Source organism: Poecilia latipinna, unplaced genomic scaffold, assembly GCF_001443285.1.
Source record: "Poecilia latipinna isolate Pla-1442-1.1 unplaced genomic scaffold, P_latipinna-1.0 Scaffold149, whole genome shotgun sequence".
Classification (NCBI taxonomy): Eukaryota; Metazoa; Chordata; class Actinopteri; order Cyprinodontiformes; family Poeciliidae; genus Poecilia; species Poecilia latipinna.
This window is the reverse complement of record NW_015112765.1, coordinates 257,137-278,055: the sequence shown is the minus strand read 5'-3', so window position 1 is coordinate 278,055 and position 20,919 is coordinate 257,137. Positions and strand designations below refer to the sequence as shown.

The window sequence follows — 20,919 nt, the reverse complement described above, 5'->3', positions numbered from 1 at the left end:
GTTTTTTTAAGTTCTAACGTATTTTTTCTTTCCGTTTGGTTTACGTAGCGAAACGGGCTGTGTGCATAAATCACGTAAATATAAACGTCTCTTACCTCGTCGTTCAGCCTCCTCGGCTTCCTCAAACACATCATCATATCCGTCGTCTTCCTGGGCGGTGGTGACCCGGTAGCCCCTCTTCTTCAGAACGTGGCAGACCACCACCCCGGTAAGGCCCACGACGAAGAAAGCCAACACTAAGGCAAAAGCTAAATAGTCTGAGCCACTTCCTTCACCATTTCCACCAGTAGTTGTGGTGTTCGCTGTGAAAAAAGTAGAGGGGGGGAAAAAAGAATTAGGATTTTAAAACAGAATTACAAGACAAAGCAAGCAGCAAGAAATGAATTCAACAGATCTGGTAGAGATTTTACCTACAAGATTCGGGGGGGAAGAAAGAATTTTTTTTTTTTTTATCCTTCAACTCTCCAAACCTTTAAGAGTTGAAAGACCAGACCTCTGGTCTCAGATCCAGTTTACATGAAGCAGGAATGTTTATACAGTTGAAACCACATGTTTAAACACACTACATAAAAAGACAAGCCTCACCGTCAGACATCAGACTAAAATTTGTAATTTAGGTCAGTTAGGATTACCAAAACTATTTCTATTTTCTGAGTATCAGATTTAGGGAAGGATTTTTTATTTTATTTTTTTATTTTTTAAACTTTCGATAAATTACAAGTTTACATACATCGTCTTACTAGTCTTAGTACATGTAGAAACGATTTTAATCTGTAAGGATAAAGCTTCCTGCCACAAATTTTAGAAGCCATCTTGTAACTAATTTAGCTGGACGCTTAGGGCCATTGTACATTTGGAAGACCTACTTGTGCCAAACCTTCAACGTCCTAGCAGACGTTTTGTTACTTCAGCATCTTTTTGATATATTTGGACGTATCCATGTTGTCATGCAAGGCAGCAGCATGTGTCTGAGGTTTAAAGGCATAGCAATCTTAGTGTATATAAACTCCTAAAGTTTACAGACGAAGGATTATTCTCATTAATCTGACATTTGGCTTTCCATAAGACAATAAACTAAACATCTGATTCAACTGTACAAGATAGAGTAAAAAACTTTTAATACTGAAGCTTCTCCCTGCCTCCGCTTGAATGTGCCAATTTTATTGAAATCAGTGAATGATGACTGTGAAAAAATACAAACTTAATTTAACTGTTCATTAGGCAGTGCTCTACATTGCGCAGTAGGCGGGTCTGTCAGCCAATCCTCTCGCAAAGGGAGACAGTGGCTGATATTCAGACCTTTGAAGAGGTAGATACGATTGTAGGATAAGATCGGTGCCACAAGTATCGGCTGAGTAAGGTCATGATCGTAATTAAGGGTGCACCGATTGATGCCGATCAATCGGTTACTGAACATGGCTCCTATCTTCAGTAACCACAGTGTAGTCTGTAATCTACAATCAGGCAGCGGTGGACACCGCTGTGGCTCCTAATGCATACGAGTCATGTGAGCAAAACCAGCAAAAACACACAAGAGAGCTTTTGTCTGCTTTCCTGTCCACATCAGTGAATGGATGGCAATAGTAAAAGTCGGGGGGGGAAAAAAAAGAAGAAAAGACTAGGTTGGCGCTCACAATTCAGACCAATATCAATCAATAACTCCAAGATCCTGACTCTGCATTTCATTTGAGACGTGCCAGAGCACAAGGTTTAGATGTTATACTGTCCCACTACCCACTCATGTGGCCTCTTCCATTGTCCCAGCCTCCTGCTGCATCAGACTGAACACATTGAACATTGTCTGCTCACTGACCGTCTTGTGACCCAATGTCTTCATGTGCTTTTGTGAAGAAGTGAGTAGCTCGCAGTACGCAGGCTGTGTTCAGGCACGACCCCTTAAAGTGTCCAACAATCACAGATCAGTTGGAGCAATAAAAGCACGACAACAGACCAGGGAACACTAGATTAGAGGGGTATTTACACAGGACTTGGAGCCGAGCCAAAATAAACCTAGATCCTGCGAGACTGAAAAAAAATTAAAAAAATAAAGACACATCGAGATGACGGGTGGCGAGTCAGAATATTAACCGAGAGCTACGTACCAACATTGTAAATTAAAGGAAGTCCAACTCCATGACTTTCCAGTTACACTGATTAATTTGACTCATTTTTCTGCTTTCCAGAATGTAATGTCCAGCCACACAAGTCAAATATTCTCCTTTATTGGGACTCCTTAAAAGACTAATAAGAAGGTGGTCTCATCACATTTAACTCTGCATTCATCATCAGGTTTCATCATTTAAAATTTATGAAATGAAAAACAATCTTCTTTCATCAGCTGTTAATGATATTTAAAAAGTCAGCCAGTGATCAGAGGAAACTAATATTCCTTTTATAATGTCTGATCAAGGAAATACTGATGACATTTTATTTCCCTTGTTGCTTATTACATACACAACACTGTTCAACTCAGTCCAACAACTTCACTCTTTTAATGATGGAAGAAAATACTGAAGTTAATCTCTCCAGAAATACGCAAAAAAAAGGGGTTTTGCTGCGAAAAATTACTGAATGTTTTTTTTTTTTTTTTACTACACGTCAGAAAATTGAAACAAGCCATGTATAAATCCAGAAAATATTGGAAATCCTTTTTTCAAGCTGGAGTTCTTTCAAGCTGATGTCAATAGAAATACTTATGACAGGAAAAAAAAATGTCTCAATCCTGCAAACTGCATGTTTCATAACGGCTGTGGCCAGAGAATATCACATTTCTTTTGTAAAATATTTACCAAGCAACCTGAGATTATATAGTAAAAGGGAGACTCAAAGACTTAACCTCTGTGCCTCATTCAGTAATGCTGCTTTAGTACTCCTTCAGTAGAAGAGCGTAAACTGTTCAGCGTCAAGTTAAAAATCCATCACTCCCACTTTACAGCCATTTACAGATCCTTCTAAATGTAATTACATCTCTTAAACCGTTTCAGATGTTGCAGCCACAAACCTTGGAGTGCTTCATTAGGATTTTTATGTGACGGACTGAAACAGCATAGTGTCTAATTGTGAAGCTAAAGGAAAATGATTGTTTTAAAATGTTTAAACACACTTTATGCGGTGGAAAGCTGACACTGTACCCCGAACGCACCATCTCCACAGTGAGAATAGCGCTGGTGGCATCATTCACCTACTCCAAATCGGATTTAGCTCTCAACTTTGACTGGGCCAGTCTAATACATGAGATGCAGCATAGCCACATTGGTGAGATGCTTCAAGTCTTTTTAGCCTCTAAGTGTTTCTCTCTGATTAGCTCCATTCATCTTCCCATCAACTCCAACCAGCTTCACTGTCCCGGCTGAAGGATCCCCACAGCACGTTGCTGCCACCACTGTGATCTATGGCGTGATGTTGATTCTCAGTTTGGAAAGAATATTGTTTTACATTCTTCAGAGATCTCCAGTCATAACACTCCCCTGTTACCTTTAAAGAGGCTTTTTTCATTATTTTACCCCAGATAATGTAGCTTATACAAATCCGATTCTGTAACACTTTATTTGACGGGGTGTTCATAAGACTGACATGACACTGTCATAAACATGACAACATCTGTCATGAACATGAAGAAGTTTTTATGAATTAAATGACAGTTGTCATGAAGTGTCCTTCAGTAGATAATGACACTTTTAATGCAAAGTTGCTTTAAAAGTTGCATCAACAGTCCATTAAAAGTGCCAACTTTGCATTATTTTGGAAATAATGACACTTTAATGCAAAGCTGGACTTTCAAGGCAACTTTTAAAGCAACTTTGGATTAAAAGTGTCATTATTTACCGAATGACACTTCATGACAACATTCATAAAGACCCCTTCATGTTAATGACAGGTGTTATTTCATGTTTATGACAGTGTCGTGTCAGTCTTATGCACATCCCGTCAAATAAAGTGTTACCTCAGATTCAAATCATCATCACTAAATGAGGTTGAGCTCGATGAAGGTCTCTATAAAATATAAGATATGCATAAACTGGATGTAGAATAAAGATTAATTCTTGTTGGGGGAAAAAAAAAAAAAAAAAACAAAACTGGTTTGACCGTAACCATACATACATCAAGGTCAGCAGTGGAAGGGGAGAAAAGACTCCATTTTACTGTGGTTTCCTGTGTCCCAACACTCAGGAAATTGCAAAAGTCATAGTTACTGCAACAAAGCTTGACCTGATTAAGAAAAACATATATAGCATAGTCATCGCCCACAACAACACACGGGGGATTTTTTGCATCTTGTTAGAGGGGTTTAAAACATTTTAGGAATAATCCCTGGCTTTAAGTCTTACAGGTAGTTATTCTAGGAAATTGTCTGAACCAGTCATCCTCTGCCTGTTTGCTATGGTTCCCCCACAAACAAAATTTTCATTTGTGAGTAATGAGCCATATTGAGAAATCATGCAATTGTGACATGTTTTATAAATACTGCTATATTCACATTTCCTCAACAGTACTCTTCCTCATCCCTCATTATGATGCTTGCAATAATCTATGAAGTTTAGCGTCTAGGGCCAAGGAAGTGATGAATTATTAGTTTAAAGTTTATGATTACTAGTCTTAAAAAGTTAAGTATGAATTTAAAAAATAAATAAATCTTAAATTTAAATTGAATTGCTATGGGGTGAAAAATTTAGTTAGTTCATTTGGAATTTCTAGTCCAACTCAATAAAAGTTTTAAAAAATGATTTTTCTTAAATGTTCTTGGTCCAATTAGGCCTCTGAAATAAAAGAAATAAATCTATTTAAGGAGTTTTATGAATCTTTAATTGGATACACAAGTTTTACTGGCCTGTCTTGGACAATAAAGTGTTAAAAGAGGGGGGGAAATGAACTCCAGAAAGCACACTGCAGAACAGAGATATTCAGTTACAATCCTACTTGATAACAAAAAGCAGCAGGGCTCAAATGGAAATCTTGATGTTGTTATTGTTTGGCATATTTGCTGAACGCATGAATGACTACACAGCTGCCAAAAAACGAGCGTGAACAGATTTTCTATCAACTAAACAGCTCCAAACTACAAAATAGTTAATTTGGAGTCAATAATTTTGCCGTTTTTCTAAAAAAAAACACAAAAGTATCCTAACAGTGTATAATGGGAGGGAAATAACAACTACAAGAGCGGCGTGCAAATCCTCTAACGTTACAGTAAGAGTTATAACTAATGTTATTATTTAAATGCTATATTAACAGCAGAAAATGCTACACTGAGTTATCTAAAATGTGTTTTATTTTGAGGGATAACTTAATGTCTATACATTTTCAGTCAACACAATGAGAGTCAGATGGTGTGTGTTCCTCATTGTACATGTGAAACCGACACTCGAGCAGCTTTACTACACGCCGGTTTTTCTAGCAAAATATGTTGTAACGTCAACATAAAGACACGATAGCACAACAAAAGTGTTTTAAAAACGTTTACGGGAAATACATAGCAAATATCATTGTCCGTGCCAGCATTAGACCGAGTTTCATCCACACACGAAACCGGAAAAGCGTGTAGACTTACTTGGGTCGGAATTAGCCATTAAATGACCGAGGCTGGCCGTTAGGCTGGTGGGGATGCGACGGTTGGATGTCTTCTCGGAACCAAACTCTGGACAAACTCAACCAAAGGAGGGAACGTTTACCCACACCAACATGTTTCCTGCTCTGCACCGAGAGGATACGCCCTGTTTAGACTCGACCCGCCTCCACCAGAGGAGCAGCACACGGCGAACAGAGCGAGAGGGTTCGCCCCCGCCACTCGGTTTTTGTTTTATTTAAAATCCAAAAAAACGGCGGCTTTTATCGATTCCGAACACGAAGACTCGTAAGGAGCCTACAGAGCCCCCTAGGGGACATGTGGGATTTTCTTTTTTTCTTTTTTTTTCTTTTTTTTTTTTTTTTGCATTCCCTTGCAGTTAATGTGCAAATACATTCTGGTCTATTTTGTCTACAGTCACAGTGACAGTAAATTCCGATTTATATTTTTTTTTCTTTCTTTCATCCTTACAGAAAGCTTCTGTTTATTGTCTTAGAGAAGGGATGGAAAGCTCCTGCTGTGCTTTTGCATTTTGTAAGTGTGTGGTACATTTGTATCCTAATGAAAAAGATATAAAACTCCAGACATCTCACAAACGACTAGTACATCTTTGCGAGAAAACGCAAAACTGATTGCAAAGGAACTCAAAAGATTTTAGTTCCCATGCAAATCTTGTTGCAAAAGGAACTGCGAGGTAACTCAAAAGTATTGCGTGAGAATGTAAGGCAATGTAATCTGTACAAAGACTGGCTGGTGGGGAAAATATATAGTGCATTTCAGAGGTTCTGTACCAAAAAGAAGCTCAGCTGGAGACCGTAGCTCCATGAAGGAGCTTTGTGGAAATAGGTGGCGCCTTGTGGAAGCAAGTGTTTAGGCACCCCTAAATGGCTGCAAAGCAACACTCCAGGTATGTTTTTTGCAACCATGTGAAATAAAGCAGTCTGGTCAAATAAGGTCAAATGATAAATTGATTTCACAGTGTGTTGATGGCTTTAAAAAAAACAACAAAAAAAAAACAGAGGTAGGCATACACTTTCCATGCCCTTCTACAGCACACGGAAGCTTACTCCTTCTTTGTGTTTGTCCAAAGTGAGACAGTTAATTTGAAAAAAATTAAAAGAAAATCACTTTTGTTTTTCTCATCTTTTTTTTTCTGGACGACAGCTAGTTGAAAAGACACATGGGCCTTTTTCTTTTTTCTTTTTTTTTTTTTAAATAAAAACACAAAATTGTTTCATTATAAAACTTAACATGCCCTGACCATTTTGAGGAATGGCTAGAGAAATGGGTCTATCTGTCTCATCATATTTAAACCCCAGGATGGCTTTATTCCTATGTCACATCATGCCACTGCTAAAAAATTTGAATATATTTTAAAGTTGTTGTTTTTTTGTTTTGTTTTTTTGTTTTTTACAAATCTTCACTGAAGGTACACCGATAATCATGTTGGGAAATGCACAGTTATTGAGAGAGCGAGCAAACACAGCACATCATTCTGTTCTTGCTTATGTGCAGGCCGGGGAACAAACAGACTTGCAGATGAACCAGCATGAGTCACTCGGGAAGCAAGAAAACATAGCAACTCAGGCACTGTGCTGCTGTTTCATTCTACTGTTGCTTTAAATGTTTGAGGGTTTGGATGAAATAACTTGTTGAGTCACTGGCACGATTTAAATAGTAGCGCATTGTGTTTACGTGGCTTTTAGTTTGAAAAAATGCACAGAACAACTGTCCAGAAAGCGGGGATTGATCAAAACGTGTTCTGTTGGCGCTGCAGTCAAAGCGCACTAAGTTCACTACCTCTGATGAATTTTGTTCACTGAAGCTGTGCTGCTGCTAAAAGTGGCCTCTCCCCAATGAGCACCTGTTGTCTTTTCTTTCTCCCTGATTAGCCACTGACCTTTAGCAAAGTCGCAATCAAAAGTGCATGTTCTCTGTCAGGCTCGACACCATAAACCTCCAAACAAAAACTGAACGTCCAGAAAGATAGAACCTGCCCACATCAGAGTGCTTACACAAAAATAAAGGGGCACCCCTTCCTTGTTTCAACAGAACTTTGGACAATCCGTTTTCCCGATGTTACCACTAAACATATGGCTCTTAAATCAGGGTCCATACATTTTAATTTTACACATGAGAACACAGATATATCAACGTGCCCAACATTTATCGGCAAACCTTAATTTGGTTTTGCAGCTCTGGTTCTTAGGATTTTAATGAAGGTCAACTACGATAACAACCACATTACATGAAAAACAAAAAACACTTAATATTAACAATAAGATTTTGTCAAACAACTTCAACACCAATTTTGCTGCTTTTTTATGTTTGTTTAGACAAATTGGAAATGAAAACATACAAAATAAATCCATGTACACAAAGCAAATGTTATTGTTCCAGGGGGAAAAAAGACTTACAGAGTCATTACTTACATTTGTGACTCTATAAAAGTGCTCTGTTTGAGTGTTCTCTTTGAAGGGGCAGCAAGTCTGACTCAATCACACACCCTCTGCATCCCCAACAGGACTGGGACACCCAGACTTCTTGATGTGAACCTGCAAAACACAGAAAATTCTAAGAGCCAAAACCAAAATTTTATTCTGTCTTATGGTTTGCTAGGGAATCAAAGTTCCCAGTCAAACATAGCATTTTAGTTGCCGTTTCCAATTTAATATTTGATTCAAAATCAGTGTTTTCCATCCAGTGGATAAAATATGTTGCAATGCTGCCCTCCATTGGACATTTTCTGCAGATGTCATTTGAACAACTGTCATATTCTATCGTTGGAACTTGCAGCTCGTTAAAACAATGCCTCATTAAAATAATCCGGCATGCAGATTTGTCCATGCAAATCTGCATGCCTTTGATTGAAGCAGAGGAAACTATATGTGATTTGGTGGATATTTCGCAGACAGATGCTAAAATATTATGGCATTATCTATACTCCAATGGACAATGGTAACCATTTCATCGTCGTCATATTCCAAGCTCAGTGTTTACTGCAGGTACCTTCCCACCATGTGCACTCAAGAGGAAATGCGACTTCAGGTTGATCAGAAGGATAGTGTGGATGGTAGAAAATGATCCAAGGGAACAATTAAAAACCATTCAAGCTGAGCTCCAAAGACAAGCTTCTGAACAAACACTTTGAATCAACAGCCTGTGTGGAAGAAGACCCATCTGAGCTCCACAACTGTTAGAAAAACACACAAGATAAAATCACTAAATTTCCTGTTGATACTCCACAACAGCTTCCGAAGGACATTCTTTGGACCGATGAGATAAAACTGAAGCTAATTGGCGAAGAAGACACATCAGCTCTAGAAAAAAGAAAATGGAGCTTTCAAGGAGAAGAACACCATGGCATTTCTGAAACACGGAGGGTTTCCTGTGTTTTGTTTTGGTTCAGGAAACCATGCTTTTTGGCAAGATATCAAGCTATCCTGGAGAAAAATGCACTTTCCAGTTTCAGTCGCAAGTCATGGGTTATCCAAGAATATAACCCATGACCTCATATTTACAGCAAAAAGAACACAAAGATGTCTAAGGGGGGGGGGGGAGCAAAACAAACTGAATCATTTCTACATCACCTTGAACCTAGAATCTCAATCCTAAGACACCTGTCACCTTGAAGAAGCTACGTGCGAACTTCCACTTGCCAAATAAGAGTAAGGCATTTCTCCTCAGAGGAAAATTAACACGTCTGAAAAGGTTTCAGGTTTTTACTGTGTCAGAGGTTAATTCGAAATATCATACTTAAAGTACTAGTTAATCTTTACACATATATATTTAAAGACTCTCACACAAAAAACCCTGAATGTTTATGCACATGAGAATGTTTTTTTTTTTTTTGGTCATTTTCAATGTCCTACATCTGCTCTGTTTACAGCGTCTCAGTAACCTCCCATTGGCCAAGTGTATGGGTGAATGAGGGCGTGTAAGGGGCGGGGGCAACATGATGTCATGATGGGAGCACGTTGAGATGTGCATGCCGGAGCTTTGGCGCAGCCGTAATAAGGAAGCAAAGCCGCATCGTAATTAGCGCTTCGTGGTTCTCAGCTCTGATGGAAGGATTACTTAGTCTGCAGCAAGATATTAATGATTCTTCCATTCAGTGATGTTAAAATAGTTAATGACATTGAAATAAGCTGTTGATTTTTTTTGGCTGAGTAACTCCATAAAAAAGATTCAAAATGTAAAATAAAATATTTCTAAAAGGAATAAATGGTTAAAGAGTAAATTATTACACACTAAGGCTAAAAAGTAAAATACAATAAAAAGATCCAAGGTTGATATGAAGTTTTTCAACAGTTATCAATAATAATAACAACACTAAAAAGTCTAAACACCCTTTATATTTCTTTTTCAACAAATATTTTGCTAACATAAAAATTATATTTTGAACAATAATAAAAGCAAAAGGTTTAAAAATATTGCCATCGAAATAAATAAACAACATTGTTCAAAGTTTTCCAGCTGCCTAACATAAAAAGGACAGCTTTAATTGCAACTTGTGATACATGGATTATATAGCCAATCAGCCAATGATTAGATTTTACAATACATGCAGCTCATTTTTTCAAATGTTTTCCATACAGATTGAGCTTTATTCAGATTTAAAAAGAAAGAATATTTCCTCTTAGTCCTTTTTTAAATTCCTGTTCTTCTTTTTCTTGAAATAGTGTACTCAATGCAAGGGGTGTGCAAATGAGTAAATTTATTTTAATAGTCTGTATTGTTATTGTAGTTGCTCTTCTTCTTCTCCTTCTTCTTCTTCTTCTTCCTCCTCTTATTATTATTATTATTATTATTATTATTATTATTATTGTTGTTGTTGTTGTTGTTGTTATTTTAGCAGTAGTTGTAGTAGTAGTATCAGTAGTATTGCTGTTGTCTTCTTCATATTTCTGTTCTAGGCTATGGTTTGTATTACGGTAAACTCTTCCTAAGGTAGGAGGTCAGTCCTCTCGTGTTTCCACTGTTGTTTGGAAATTTACTGCAGTTCCAGTCACAGAGCAACGTGACCGCGGAGCCTCGTGCCGATAGCCCCGCCCATCCAGACCAATCAAAAAACAGAAGGGTGTGTTTTGGGCGGGGTTACTGTCTCCTCCTGTCCAATCAGTGCGGCTGTTTCGACATCACTTGCCAAGGCATGAACTGCCACACGTGTATCCGTGCGTGTAAACTACATTCGCGGAGAGCTTGGATATGTATGCAGAGCCAACATAGGGCGACAACGCGAATTTACTCGATATTGACTGGATATCTGTTTTTTCTTGGAAAAAGTTTGTGTCATTTACGGGGAGGTATCATAACAACTGTGGCTACGTTTGAAAAGAGATAAGGTAAGCTTGCTTGGGATTTCATTAGCTTACTTTAACCGTTGCTTTTTTTTTTTTGCTAGCATGCTAGCTGTCATAGCCCTAAGCTGCTGACAAACAGCTCAATGCTATAGTTAGCTGTGAAATATCTTCATAGTTCTACACGCATTCCAATAAAGGGTCAGTTTACGCATAGGTTTTGCACTATTACACAAACCATAGACACACAAACCGATGTGATTCAGAAGATGTCAGTGCTTTGAACTCCTACCAACTAACCAGTGTTAATACTAACGTAGTAGTTAGGCTTAGAAAATAGTACCGCTTCTTCATGTTTTTGTCTATTGTTTTCGTTTTTCCTTTTTGATTTATGGATACATTGCACCTATGAAGTAGCAGGCATGTAAAATATGCATCTATGTCAGATTCATGCTAACTAAGATGTTTTGTCAATTATTGTGGCTGCCAATCTAAAACAGGCATTCAGATATACAGACTCATCAATGGCTCATCACAGGTTCTTTCTTTCTTAGAGGTCAATCAAAGGCTCCATGTACAGAATGTGGAGTGAACATTTGAGAATTTTTGTTTGGAAATTTTTTGGGAAAACATTAGAACTTTAAATAAATATTTAGGCCAGCTAACCCATGCCATGTCAGCCTTTAATTGGTTTATTACACCACTGAAAATAGCCATAATTTTTATAATTTAGACCAAGCATAGGGTAGCCTCTAATGTAGGGGTGAGTCTTTTGTATTTAGAGCTGTCTGCAGGTTGTTGCACTTGTTGTTCATATTGTTGTGACTGTTAGTTTCCTTAGAAAATAAAACTTATTTAGCTTATTTACTGGGAAGAATGAACTGATAATGAAGGTTTTTGAGCAAGTGTTATACTTATGGAACTGATAACAGAGGTTTCAGTGAAGATGTTTTTTTTTTCTTTTCTTTCCAACCGATACTCCTTTGAACCATTTTTGATTTAGGGACACAGGTACCAGTTAACCAGAGATGGGAAAAACGTAGAGAAACTCCCTACAGGAGAGAGATGGGTGGAAGGCACCTTGTATGTGACTGATGAGATATAAAAGGAGAATTTGTATGTGTCAACTTCTTCTTCTTCCTTCTTCTCTCTTGCTTTTCTTTTATCAGACGTTGATATTTACTCAGATTTTCTAAATAAAATGTCTAAAGACAAATGCACATTTCTCTGATTGATTTGGTGTATCGCTCTCTCCCAAAACGAAAAAGATTTTTCCTAAACATGCTCTTTGCAGCAATTTCTGTATCTTTCCTCTATCATCAACAAGCTACATCTGCAGCATCCATAAATTTCTCTTTTTGTAGTTTTATAAGCCCAGCTTTTGCAGCAATTGTATTTTTTATTTTTTTACTCATTGTCTGTAACTCATGAAGCTTTGAGAGAAGGGCTTGAGTGTGCACAGATGCACCTGTACTGTTTTTTGTTAGTTTTTTTTTTTTTTTTAATTATGTGCAAATGCCTCTGTAGGCAAGAGATTAAAAACACCATCCTCTACGTGATCGTGACTGCACAGTTTCAAGATGGCACGTCCAGCTTACTTGTAAACAAGTCTGGCCAAACCAGCAAACCCGCTGTGGGGTGGTAAGGGCGTTGGCAGAGGCGGCGTTTTCTACATTTTGAACTATTTAGGCACGTGTGGACCTGCGACTCTTTACATTCAAACAGTTCACGAGATTTCAATCTCACTGAGTCTTCGCAGGGTGAGAAATCTCTCTCTTGTCAGTCTGCTAGATGCCTGTACTTACTTCTTTAATGGCTGGGGAAATTAAACTATCTTCTAATAAATCTCTGTTGCCTGGTGAACAATGCTAAGAAAAGACACAGAGTGATAGTTGGTAAGGGAAGGTGCGTGTGCGTTGTGTGTTCTCAGAAGGGTGGAGGGCTGCAGGAAAGTGGACAACCAGTCTTTCTTTAAGGTGCCAAAGGTGATTAAGTTTCTGTCATGTTTGTGTGACCTGACCTGTGACACCCAGCGTTGGGATAACATCTACGTTGCAAAGATGTCAACATACTTGTAGTGCATTAGGCCTGTTTGGCTGCTTTATTTTACTAGGGGTGTATGTGGATCAGAGTGTTACGGGCAGAATAGCCTTTTCTTAATAAACTGATGGTGTTGTTAAATATACTTTGGATCTAGTTATGTGATCATGTAGTCATGTGGGAGCTGGGTAACTTTAAAATAGCTTAAATGAAGGAGAAACTTAATATTTAACAGAGACTCAGGATGTTACAGGGTTTAAAAGAGACAGTTCGCTTTAAAGGTTGACTTTTTTTAAATAAAAAAAAACATTTTTAATGTAATAGGATTTTGAGTTTAAATGTTTACAAATCCTATTCAGGTTTTGCTGATGAAGCAAAGGCCAATTACAAGAACGAAGGTTAACTCTTTTTGAAGACCTATAAGCTCTTAATTCACACCATTTAAACTCATTTGACTGAACTGGAAGAGGGAAGTGCTGGACTGACGGGAGTCAGTAGTGGTGCTTGATATGGGCAGATACCCAGGGCAGTGTCAAAAAGAGGGGCACCAGTCCGGCAGGAACCCCCGCAGAATGGAGTAACGCCACACTCTCCCTCTCCAGCTTCTCCACGCTGCTCTCAAGAAACATCGAATCGGCGAGAAATACCGCAGCTCACAAGTAAAACAGCCATCATGTACAGTCCAACGTGTTGCAGCAATGCAGTTTTAACCCATTATAATGATTGTCATCACAGTTTTGAAGTCCTTTTAAATGAGATTCTAGAGAAACTGCTGGAGTTTTCTCAGTCAATTTGCAGAATAAAATAACACAGTAATCTCTGCCTTAATTGTTGCTGCTCTTCGCAGTTAGCTGGCTACAAAACAGGCTCTATTTCTGCTCTTTTGAGAAAGATACATTTGGCGGTTTGCGAAAACCACATTACGCTGATTAAACTTTCCAGATGACATAAGTAACATAAGTAATATGTTTTATATTTTAGCAGATGAACAAACGATAGATTTCATATGGATAAAATGATGCGGAGGTATTTTTAGCCAAGATTATCATACTGTGGAAATGTCACACTGATCCATGCCTGCTGCTGATGTAATTTTACTATCAGCACCAGGAAAGGTTACAGTATCGAACTGTCACATCGCTTTTCTGCTCATCTTGGGTTCATAAAGATCTTATTCATTATTATAGATTCTTATTTTGTTGCATCCCCATATGTAGCAGATGACTGTAGACTTTCCACTTGTCTGAGAAATGTGCAGACAGTGTAGATAGATGTCATGATGCATAATGTCGTATGTGGCCTGGTAGATGAGCCGTCAGCCACCCACTGACACTCATTTTACAACTTGTTGGGGGATAACCAACCAGCCAACGTGACTCAGGTTTCCTCTAAATCTAGCCACAACAACTGAGAAATGGCATGAATAATTATAGCCGTAAAGAAGAGTTGATCTTCTTGAACCCATTTTATTCGTCAGAGCTCTCTTTAATGTTGATTAATTATTATTATCTGGAAGAGAATATGTGTGATCTGAGAATATATAGTAAAAAAAAAAACACACACACATTTTAACTCCTCCATTTTATCTCCACATTTTTTTCCCTCATGATGTGGGGTTTTGTGTCATTTAACGCTGATCTAGATTCAGTTCAGTGTGCTGCAGATCACACACACACACACACACGCGCGCCTCTGGTCGCAGCTGAGCCTGGTGTCTGGCACGCCGTCTTCCTTCATCCCTTCTCAGCACAGCGCGCTCTCTCATTGGTCTAGCCAGCCGACCAATCAGCACTCCGCGAGGCTCGCGGAAAACACCGCCGCGGACACGTGCTCGTGTGTGTGTACGCAAGGCAGAATAGCTTGGATCCAGCTGCTGAGGTGCGCGCGTCAGTTGCGCAGAGAGCCGAGCGAAATAACAACGCGACGTCTCTTCTTCTTTTTATTTTCTAATATATTTGTGCTGTTGCGGGGTTTTGGGGCGCCGCTTGGATCCGTAGATAGGAGCGTTTGTTTCTTGGAGTTTCACACTTGTTCACGCACGGACTGCATCGTTCTGCTGTCAATGCGCAATCTGCAGCGGTTTACTTCAGGTGATTGTTTTGGCACAAGCAATTACTGCTGTGTGTCTTGCATTGATTGCTCATGAATTGCTGCTGTTTGATTATGACAGAATCCTACAGATTAGGTCTTTATTTTACTGTTGCATACAAACGGTGAATGCAAAGTGGGCTATAAAGGTTATTGTTTTTTTAAATTAATGAATAATCCGAACAGTTAATGATGCAGCCTCTTCTTTGCTCCTATAACTCTTTTGTGAGATTCTCGGAGTATGATATCAGTATTTAAACATATCAAAAATGTATGATGTGATCTGTTTTTGTTTTTTGTTTTTTTTAAATGGAGGAACTGTTCCTAAAGCACATTGACTAGTTCAGGTATTGCAATGTTCATCTTTAGTCATAGACCCAGAGAAAATGCAAATTAAACAACCCCTGGGTGTATTTATTTTGATTGGTGGCAGTTCTTTATTTGTAAAACACCTGAATTTGTCTTTTCTTTTTTCTTGGTGAGAGGAAAAGTGTAACAGCCTTCTATCAGCCAGCTGATCAGCACTGTGCAGTTGAAAAAACCACTATGGTAAAATAATTTTAAAAAAGTGCTGTTTCTTGGTAACCAGCCCATATCTTATCTATGTCTATAATAAAATAATTTGTATTTCTGTTCGTTTGTGCCACCAAGCAGATCCAGGTGTGGGGGCAGTGGTCACCTCTATTAAGACCGTCTTTATTCATAATCAATATTTTGTAGTTGGAATTTAAGGAAAGAATCGACAAGCAACATTAAGAGATGATAAATACAAAAGGATATATTAATTTTTTTAGTTTTAAATGTTGGTCACTCGCTGTACCAGTCATGCGACAAATAATCATCCGGGGAAAGGTTGACAAAACAAGCAAATAATGTCATGTAACGAGCTCTGAACATTCTGTTTTTGTTTCTCAGATTTGTTGTTGCTTCAGCTCAAAGTGCGGCCTCCAGGTCCAGTCTGTGCATGCCCAAATATAGCTGCTTGTCCTTGGTCTCCAGCTAACAGCAGAGAGTTGCTCCAACTTGCATTATAAATTAAGACCACATTATTTTCATCTTCTGTTCTCCCTCGTCTGGCTTCATGCTCTGAGTTTTGCAACTTCAAGTCGAGGCTCTTTATTATACACGGACCGTTTGCTGTTTATTACATTATAACTATTGTCTCAACAGTCGTTTCCTCGTCTGTTTATAATCTTGTTTGTTTGAGATGAGCAGATTTTTTGGCCAACTGTTGGAGCAGAGCTTTGGCAACTTCTGGAGGAGTTGTTCTCCTTCATTGCTAGCGATCCCATATAGTGGACTGGTATGAGGTCTAATTAGTTTGGTTTTTTTTATAGCTGAGAATAAACAATTATTCTTGCTTCATGGAGTTTTGCGATATTGGAGCTGTCGAGAACTGTTTTTAAATGATCTAGTCAGAAAAAGTGACTTGATTCAAATTATCATCGTTGCAACTTTCTTCTACTGTATCCCAATCGCACGTTTTCCTGAAACATGGGGAAACCTGTGGGAACAGACAGGAAAATTAAGTTGTTTTTAAAAGCTTGCTAACCTTGATTCCAGTAACTGGCTCATGCCTGGTAAGTATGTGAGGTTTTTTGTAGCTGCTACCTTGGAAACGGATGGCTGCGTCTCATTTCGAAGCCAAAACATGCTCGACTGATTTGAGTTGGAGAAAATCAGGAGGAAATATGGAATTGACTTCTTCAGTACCTTAAATGCTGTGAAGCTCATCAGTTCAGAGTGTACACATCTGTAAACACGAGGGCTGCGAGTCCATGAGTTGTAGTTTTACATTGTGCAGAAAGGAGGTAATATAAGAGCATCGACCTGCTTTTTGACAGAGTAAAATAATGAAAACCTGAAAGGGAACTTTTATTCAGTTGTTCACATTGAGCTATGGATGTTGGTCCAGCTGGTTTGTCTCCTCACATAACCTGTTGAACAGTGTAGATCAAGTGCAGTACTTAGCTGAAGTGTTAATTTTTTTTTTTTTTTTTTTTTTTTTTTATGAAGAAAACAGTGTTGCAAGAGCACAAAACAGCGTTTATATCATGCCGTGGTCCTTCCCACGCCAACATAGACAGTACCTTGCATAATCGGAGACCGGTTCCACAGAAGAGGAGAGGGCGGACATAAATTTAGATCTCGTCCCGCAGAGTTACCAGTGTATAGTTTTACACTTCTCCCAGTGTTTATGTGCGTTTTACTCCTATAGATCAAACACATCTTGTTGTTATGAGGAGGCGTCACCGTCTGATTTACACCCGGAACCGACTCCTGCAAAGAGCTGAAGCTAAAACTGATTTAGCCACTTAGAGAGTTGAGATAAAGTTGTTGTTTTTTTTTATCTTAAATGGAAAATGGATATATTTTTGTACAGTTTTTGGGTTAATTACTGCTCTTGCAGTGCTGTTCTTTCAGCAACTGTCCTTTTTTAAGAGTCTGTACACTCCAGTTAACAATTGATCGATTTACTAAATTAGTTGACGATTGTTTCAATAATTGATTCATCGCGATTAATCACAATTAATCGTTTCATCCCCAAAGAGCATCCATGCTTTTTCACTTTTCCAAATGTCATATCCAGCCAACACAAAGCGGTCTGTAATTGTAAACTAAAAGCGGTCTGTAAACTAAAAATGAAAGATCATGTGTATCATTTTCCTTCACCTGTGTGAAGGAAAATGATACACATGATCTTTAATTTTTAGGTCTTGCCAAATTTCCTGTACTTTGACTAGACCATTCTGACCCTTTTAACATGTGCTGCATGTGTCAATGTGATGGGGGTGTTTTAAAGGTGAGGTGTATTGAAGATTGTAGTTGTAATCTCAGAAAAGGAGCATTAACCCTTTATCATCACCACCTTTCTTGTGAATCTTCTTCTTCTGTGCACGGACGCCAGCTCGCATCTCAGCCATCCTGCTTATTTCTCCTCCTCCCGCCCAGTTCGGCCGCGGCTCACACACTGTGCCATGTGCAGAGCGTGCATCATCCATCTGACTAAACATAATGCTATTTAGCAATTTAATGAAGGCCACCCAGTGCACCGAGAACTACTGAACTAATGCAACTCAATCACCTTGATTTGGGATATATTTATGAGCCGCGGTCGTCACTGGCTGTCCACACCTGTTACCTTCTTATAATCTGGTTTCTGCGTCAGGGCAGAGAGCTTTTTTGTCTGAGCTGCCACCCTGGGGGTGGATGGGGAGGGGAAGGGAGGGTGTTTTTACACACCAATGCCGCAGCGAAGCATCTCTGCACACCTGTCAGTGGCCAGCAGGGGAGTTTCGGAAGCTTCTATTGGAGCAGCCAGGTGTATAAAATTGAAAGGATTGACGGCGGCCTGTAACTCTTATAGGATTACCTGCTGGCCAATAAATAGAACCAGACTCCTACTTGCGTAGGTGGCAGCTATTTGTAGGCATGTAGAGGCACTACCCCAATTAAAGCCCTAATGAATGAGAGCTCTCTGACGTCCAGCGTTATTTCCCGCGCTTGACGTAAAGTTTATTTTGATCGTCTTCTGGGCAAAAGGGGACTGTGCTGTGACGACTGACTGTGTACTTTTTTTGCTAAAATCGGCATGAGTGCGTATGCAGTTGCACCATTCAAACGGGAGCTGAAGATTATTGTCTTTCTCCGTTTTTATTTCTGGCTAATCTGTGCAAAAAAGCCCATCAGCTGGAGCAAAACAACACCCACACTCTCTAACAAGCAGCCAGAGCAGAGCGGAGTGGAGCACCCATTTCAAGGCCATGTTGGAGTTTTACCTTGGAGAGGGGGGGACGCGATGAGCTGATATTATGGGATGTTTTTTTGTCTGTTTTTTTGTTTTTTTTCCAGACTTTCCCTACCATTTTGTGAGCACCTTCTCTGTTTTGTTTCAGGTGGCCTTTAAGCGGCTGGAGCGACTCGCCTCTCTACAGGAGTGCAGCAAAGGTTTTTTTTTCTTTTTTTTGCTCTCACCAAGAGCTGTTTTTTTTTTTCATCTTCCCACTCTGACTCCATCGCTCATCCCATCTGTTCGAGGATCCACGCCAGGGCTGTTTCATAACAAGAAATTCATCTGTTGTCTGCGCGGCGTTGAATGACACTTCAAGCTTTTCTGCCCTCAAAGAGGGCTTGAAGCCACCAAAAGGAAAATCACTTTTTGTTTTTTAAACTGTCGTGTTTTTTTCTCTAAGTCGACAACTATGATTCACTTGTGTTTAAATAGTAGTCCCACTTAAATTTGAGTAGCTCCAGCTGAGCTTTACAACCGCATTCTACACTAGTATGAGTTATGACAGCTCCACGTCTGTGCCCAGCAGCAGCGGTCGGGGGCGAGCGGTGGGGGCCTGCGGCGAGGACCGGGAGGTAGAGACACTAGAAGGAAATGAGCAGAAAAGCACCTGCGGCCGCTCCCTTTCCAGCGTCCCCGGCCAGGAACAGGGCGGGGCCTCCAGAGCAGGGTCCGGGAGCCTGTCCGGAGACCAGAGAGGGCCGCACTCGGACGACATGGACGGCGTCTCCAGCGGGAACGACTCGGGGGAGAGGGAAAGCGTGGGTAGGAGGGCGAGGGACGGAGGGACCTCGTGCGGACACCAGTCGGCGCCCAGCTCCCACAGTCACAGCTCGTCCAACGGGAAGGACTCCGGTATGAATCTGGAAACCACAGACAGCAACAAGAGGTAGGAGAACTGTCTCTTCTGATACTTCAGGTGCTCTTCTAAGTCTTTAGATGAGTCCTTCAAGCCCTTTACATGCAAACACATACTTTGATAGAAATGTCTCCTTCGTAGCTGTGGATCAGGATGGATAATACAGCCTGATAACCTGAATAAAGCTTGATAAGTGGAATCACTTGCTACAGAAAAACATCTGTCTGGAATCAGCATGAAAATGTTCTGATTCCGTTATCAAAAGAACAATAATCTGAATTTCTGGACACGATAAATGGCCTTGTCCTCTCATTTCTATTTAGATTATATTTTTCTCTAATTTCCTGCATCACAACTTGAGTTTTAGTCCATCTTATTTATCGTTTTGGCTTCTGAGTTATTCCCATAAAAGCACATTAATTCTTAGATCAAAAAGGGACATTTCACTTTATTTGTTCACTCTATTATTTCTGGGTTTTTAACTGGATCTAGATGCCAAAAATGTACGAGATGCTACCACTGTTTAGAAACTGTATCTGGATTTAATCTTTTAAGTATCCAGTCCAGATTTGTCAGTTGTATAGATCTGAACTGACTAAATGTGTTTGGATTTAAAGAAAATGTCAACAAAAACAGTGAAATAGACCTTTAATTCACTAATAAATCCAGGACCAACCTCAACATTGTGTTATTTCAGGATTTGTTTAGGACAGGGTGGCAGGGTTTATATGATCAAATCCTACTGGATGAATGCTTTGTGCTCAAATGATGAATTGCTTTTGCAGATGAAGTTATCTTACATCTCTAACCAACCTACTTTTTGCAAGCATTTGCATCAAGACACAACATCTCATGCACATCTAATTAAAGCATGCTTAGCAGCTGAGTAAACAATCAATTCTGATTGGACGATGTGAGATGACATGATTTAAATCCTCAAAAATTCTTCTAAAACTTCCTTACAATATTGCCTTTCTCTACACTAAAATTTGTCTTCCTCAAAGTGACATAAAAACCTCAGAGTACTGTTTTTAGAAGTGAGAACCGTTTCTCCACAGATATCGGCATTTGAAACCTGAATGGTGCTTATCAGTCAATTCCAAGAAATCTACATCCGTTCTTCGTCGAACTCATCTGATGCACGTTTTTGCGCACACTTTCTGCCTTGTGGGCCAAGATCTCACACATTCAGAAAAATAATGCCAAAAGAATATAGGAAGTTATATATATATATATATATATATATATATATATATATATATATATATATATATATATA

General features: G+C 39.3%; 2 protein-coding genes and 1 long non-coding RNA gene across 4 annotated transcripts in view; 2 read left to right on the top strand and 1 right to left on the bottom strand.

Annotated features, from left to right (window-relative positions):
- rell1 (RELT like 1) overlaps window positions 1–5,808 on the bottom strand; it is a 25,018-nt gene extending 19,210 nt beyond the window's left edge. Inside the window, exons 1-2 of the mRNA XM_015029290.1 lie at window positions 5,549–5,808; window positions 96–302 (exon numbers count right to left, since the gene is read on the bottom strand). Of these exons, the coding sequence (XP_014884776.1) occupies window positions 96–302; window positions 5,549–5,567 (226 nt within the window). The 5' untranslated portion in view covers window positions 5,568–5,808. The remainder of the gene's footprint in view (window positions 1–95; window positions 303–5,548) is intronic.
- On the top strand, window positions 4,750–7,208 carry LOC106945547 (uncharacterized). The gene is made up of 2 exons (XR_001424585.1): window positions 4,750–5,187; window positions 7,079–7,208. It is a non-coding gene; the product is annotated as an uncharacterized LOC106945547 (long non-coding RNA).
- A 3,528-nt stretch (window positions 7,209–10,736) lies between these two features.
- The window catches only part of per1b (period circadian clock 1b), a 27,653-nt gene continuing 17,470 nt past the window's right edge, over window positions 10,737–20,919 (top strand). Inside the window, exons 1-2 of one of the 2 annotated variants that reach the window (XM_015029287.1) lie at window positions 10,737–10,908; window positions 18,888–19,670. In XM_015029287.1, the coding sequence (XP_014884773.1) occupies window positions 19,276–19,670 (395 nt within the window). In that variant the 5' untranslated portion in view covers window positions 10,737–10,908; window positions 18,888–19,275. Of the gene's footprint in view, window positions 10,909–14,762; window positions 14,994–18,887; window positions 19,671–20,919 lie in introns of those variants that run through there. The other variant, XM_015029289.1, reaches the window with a different exon arrangement.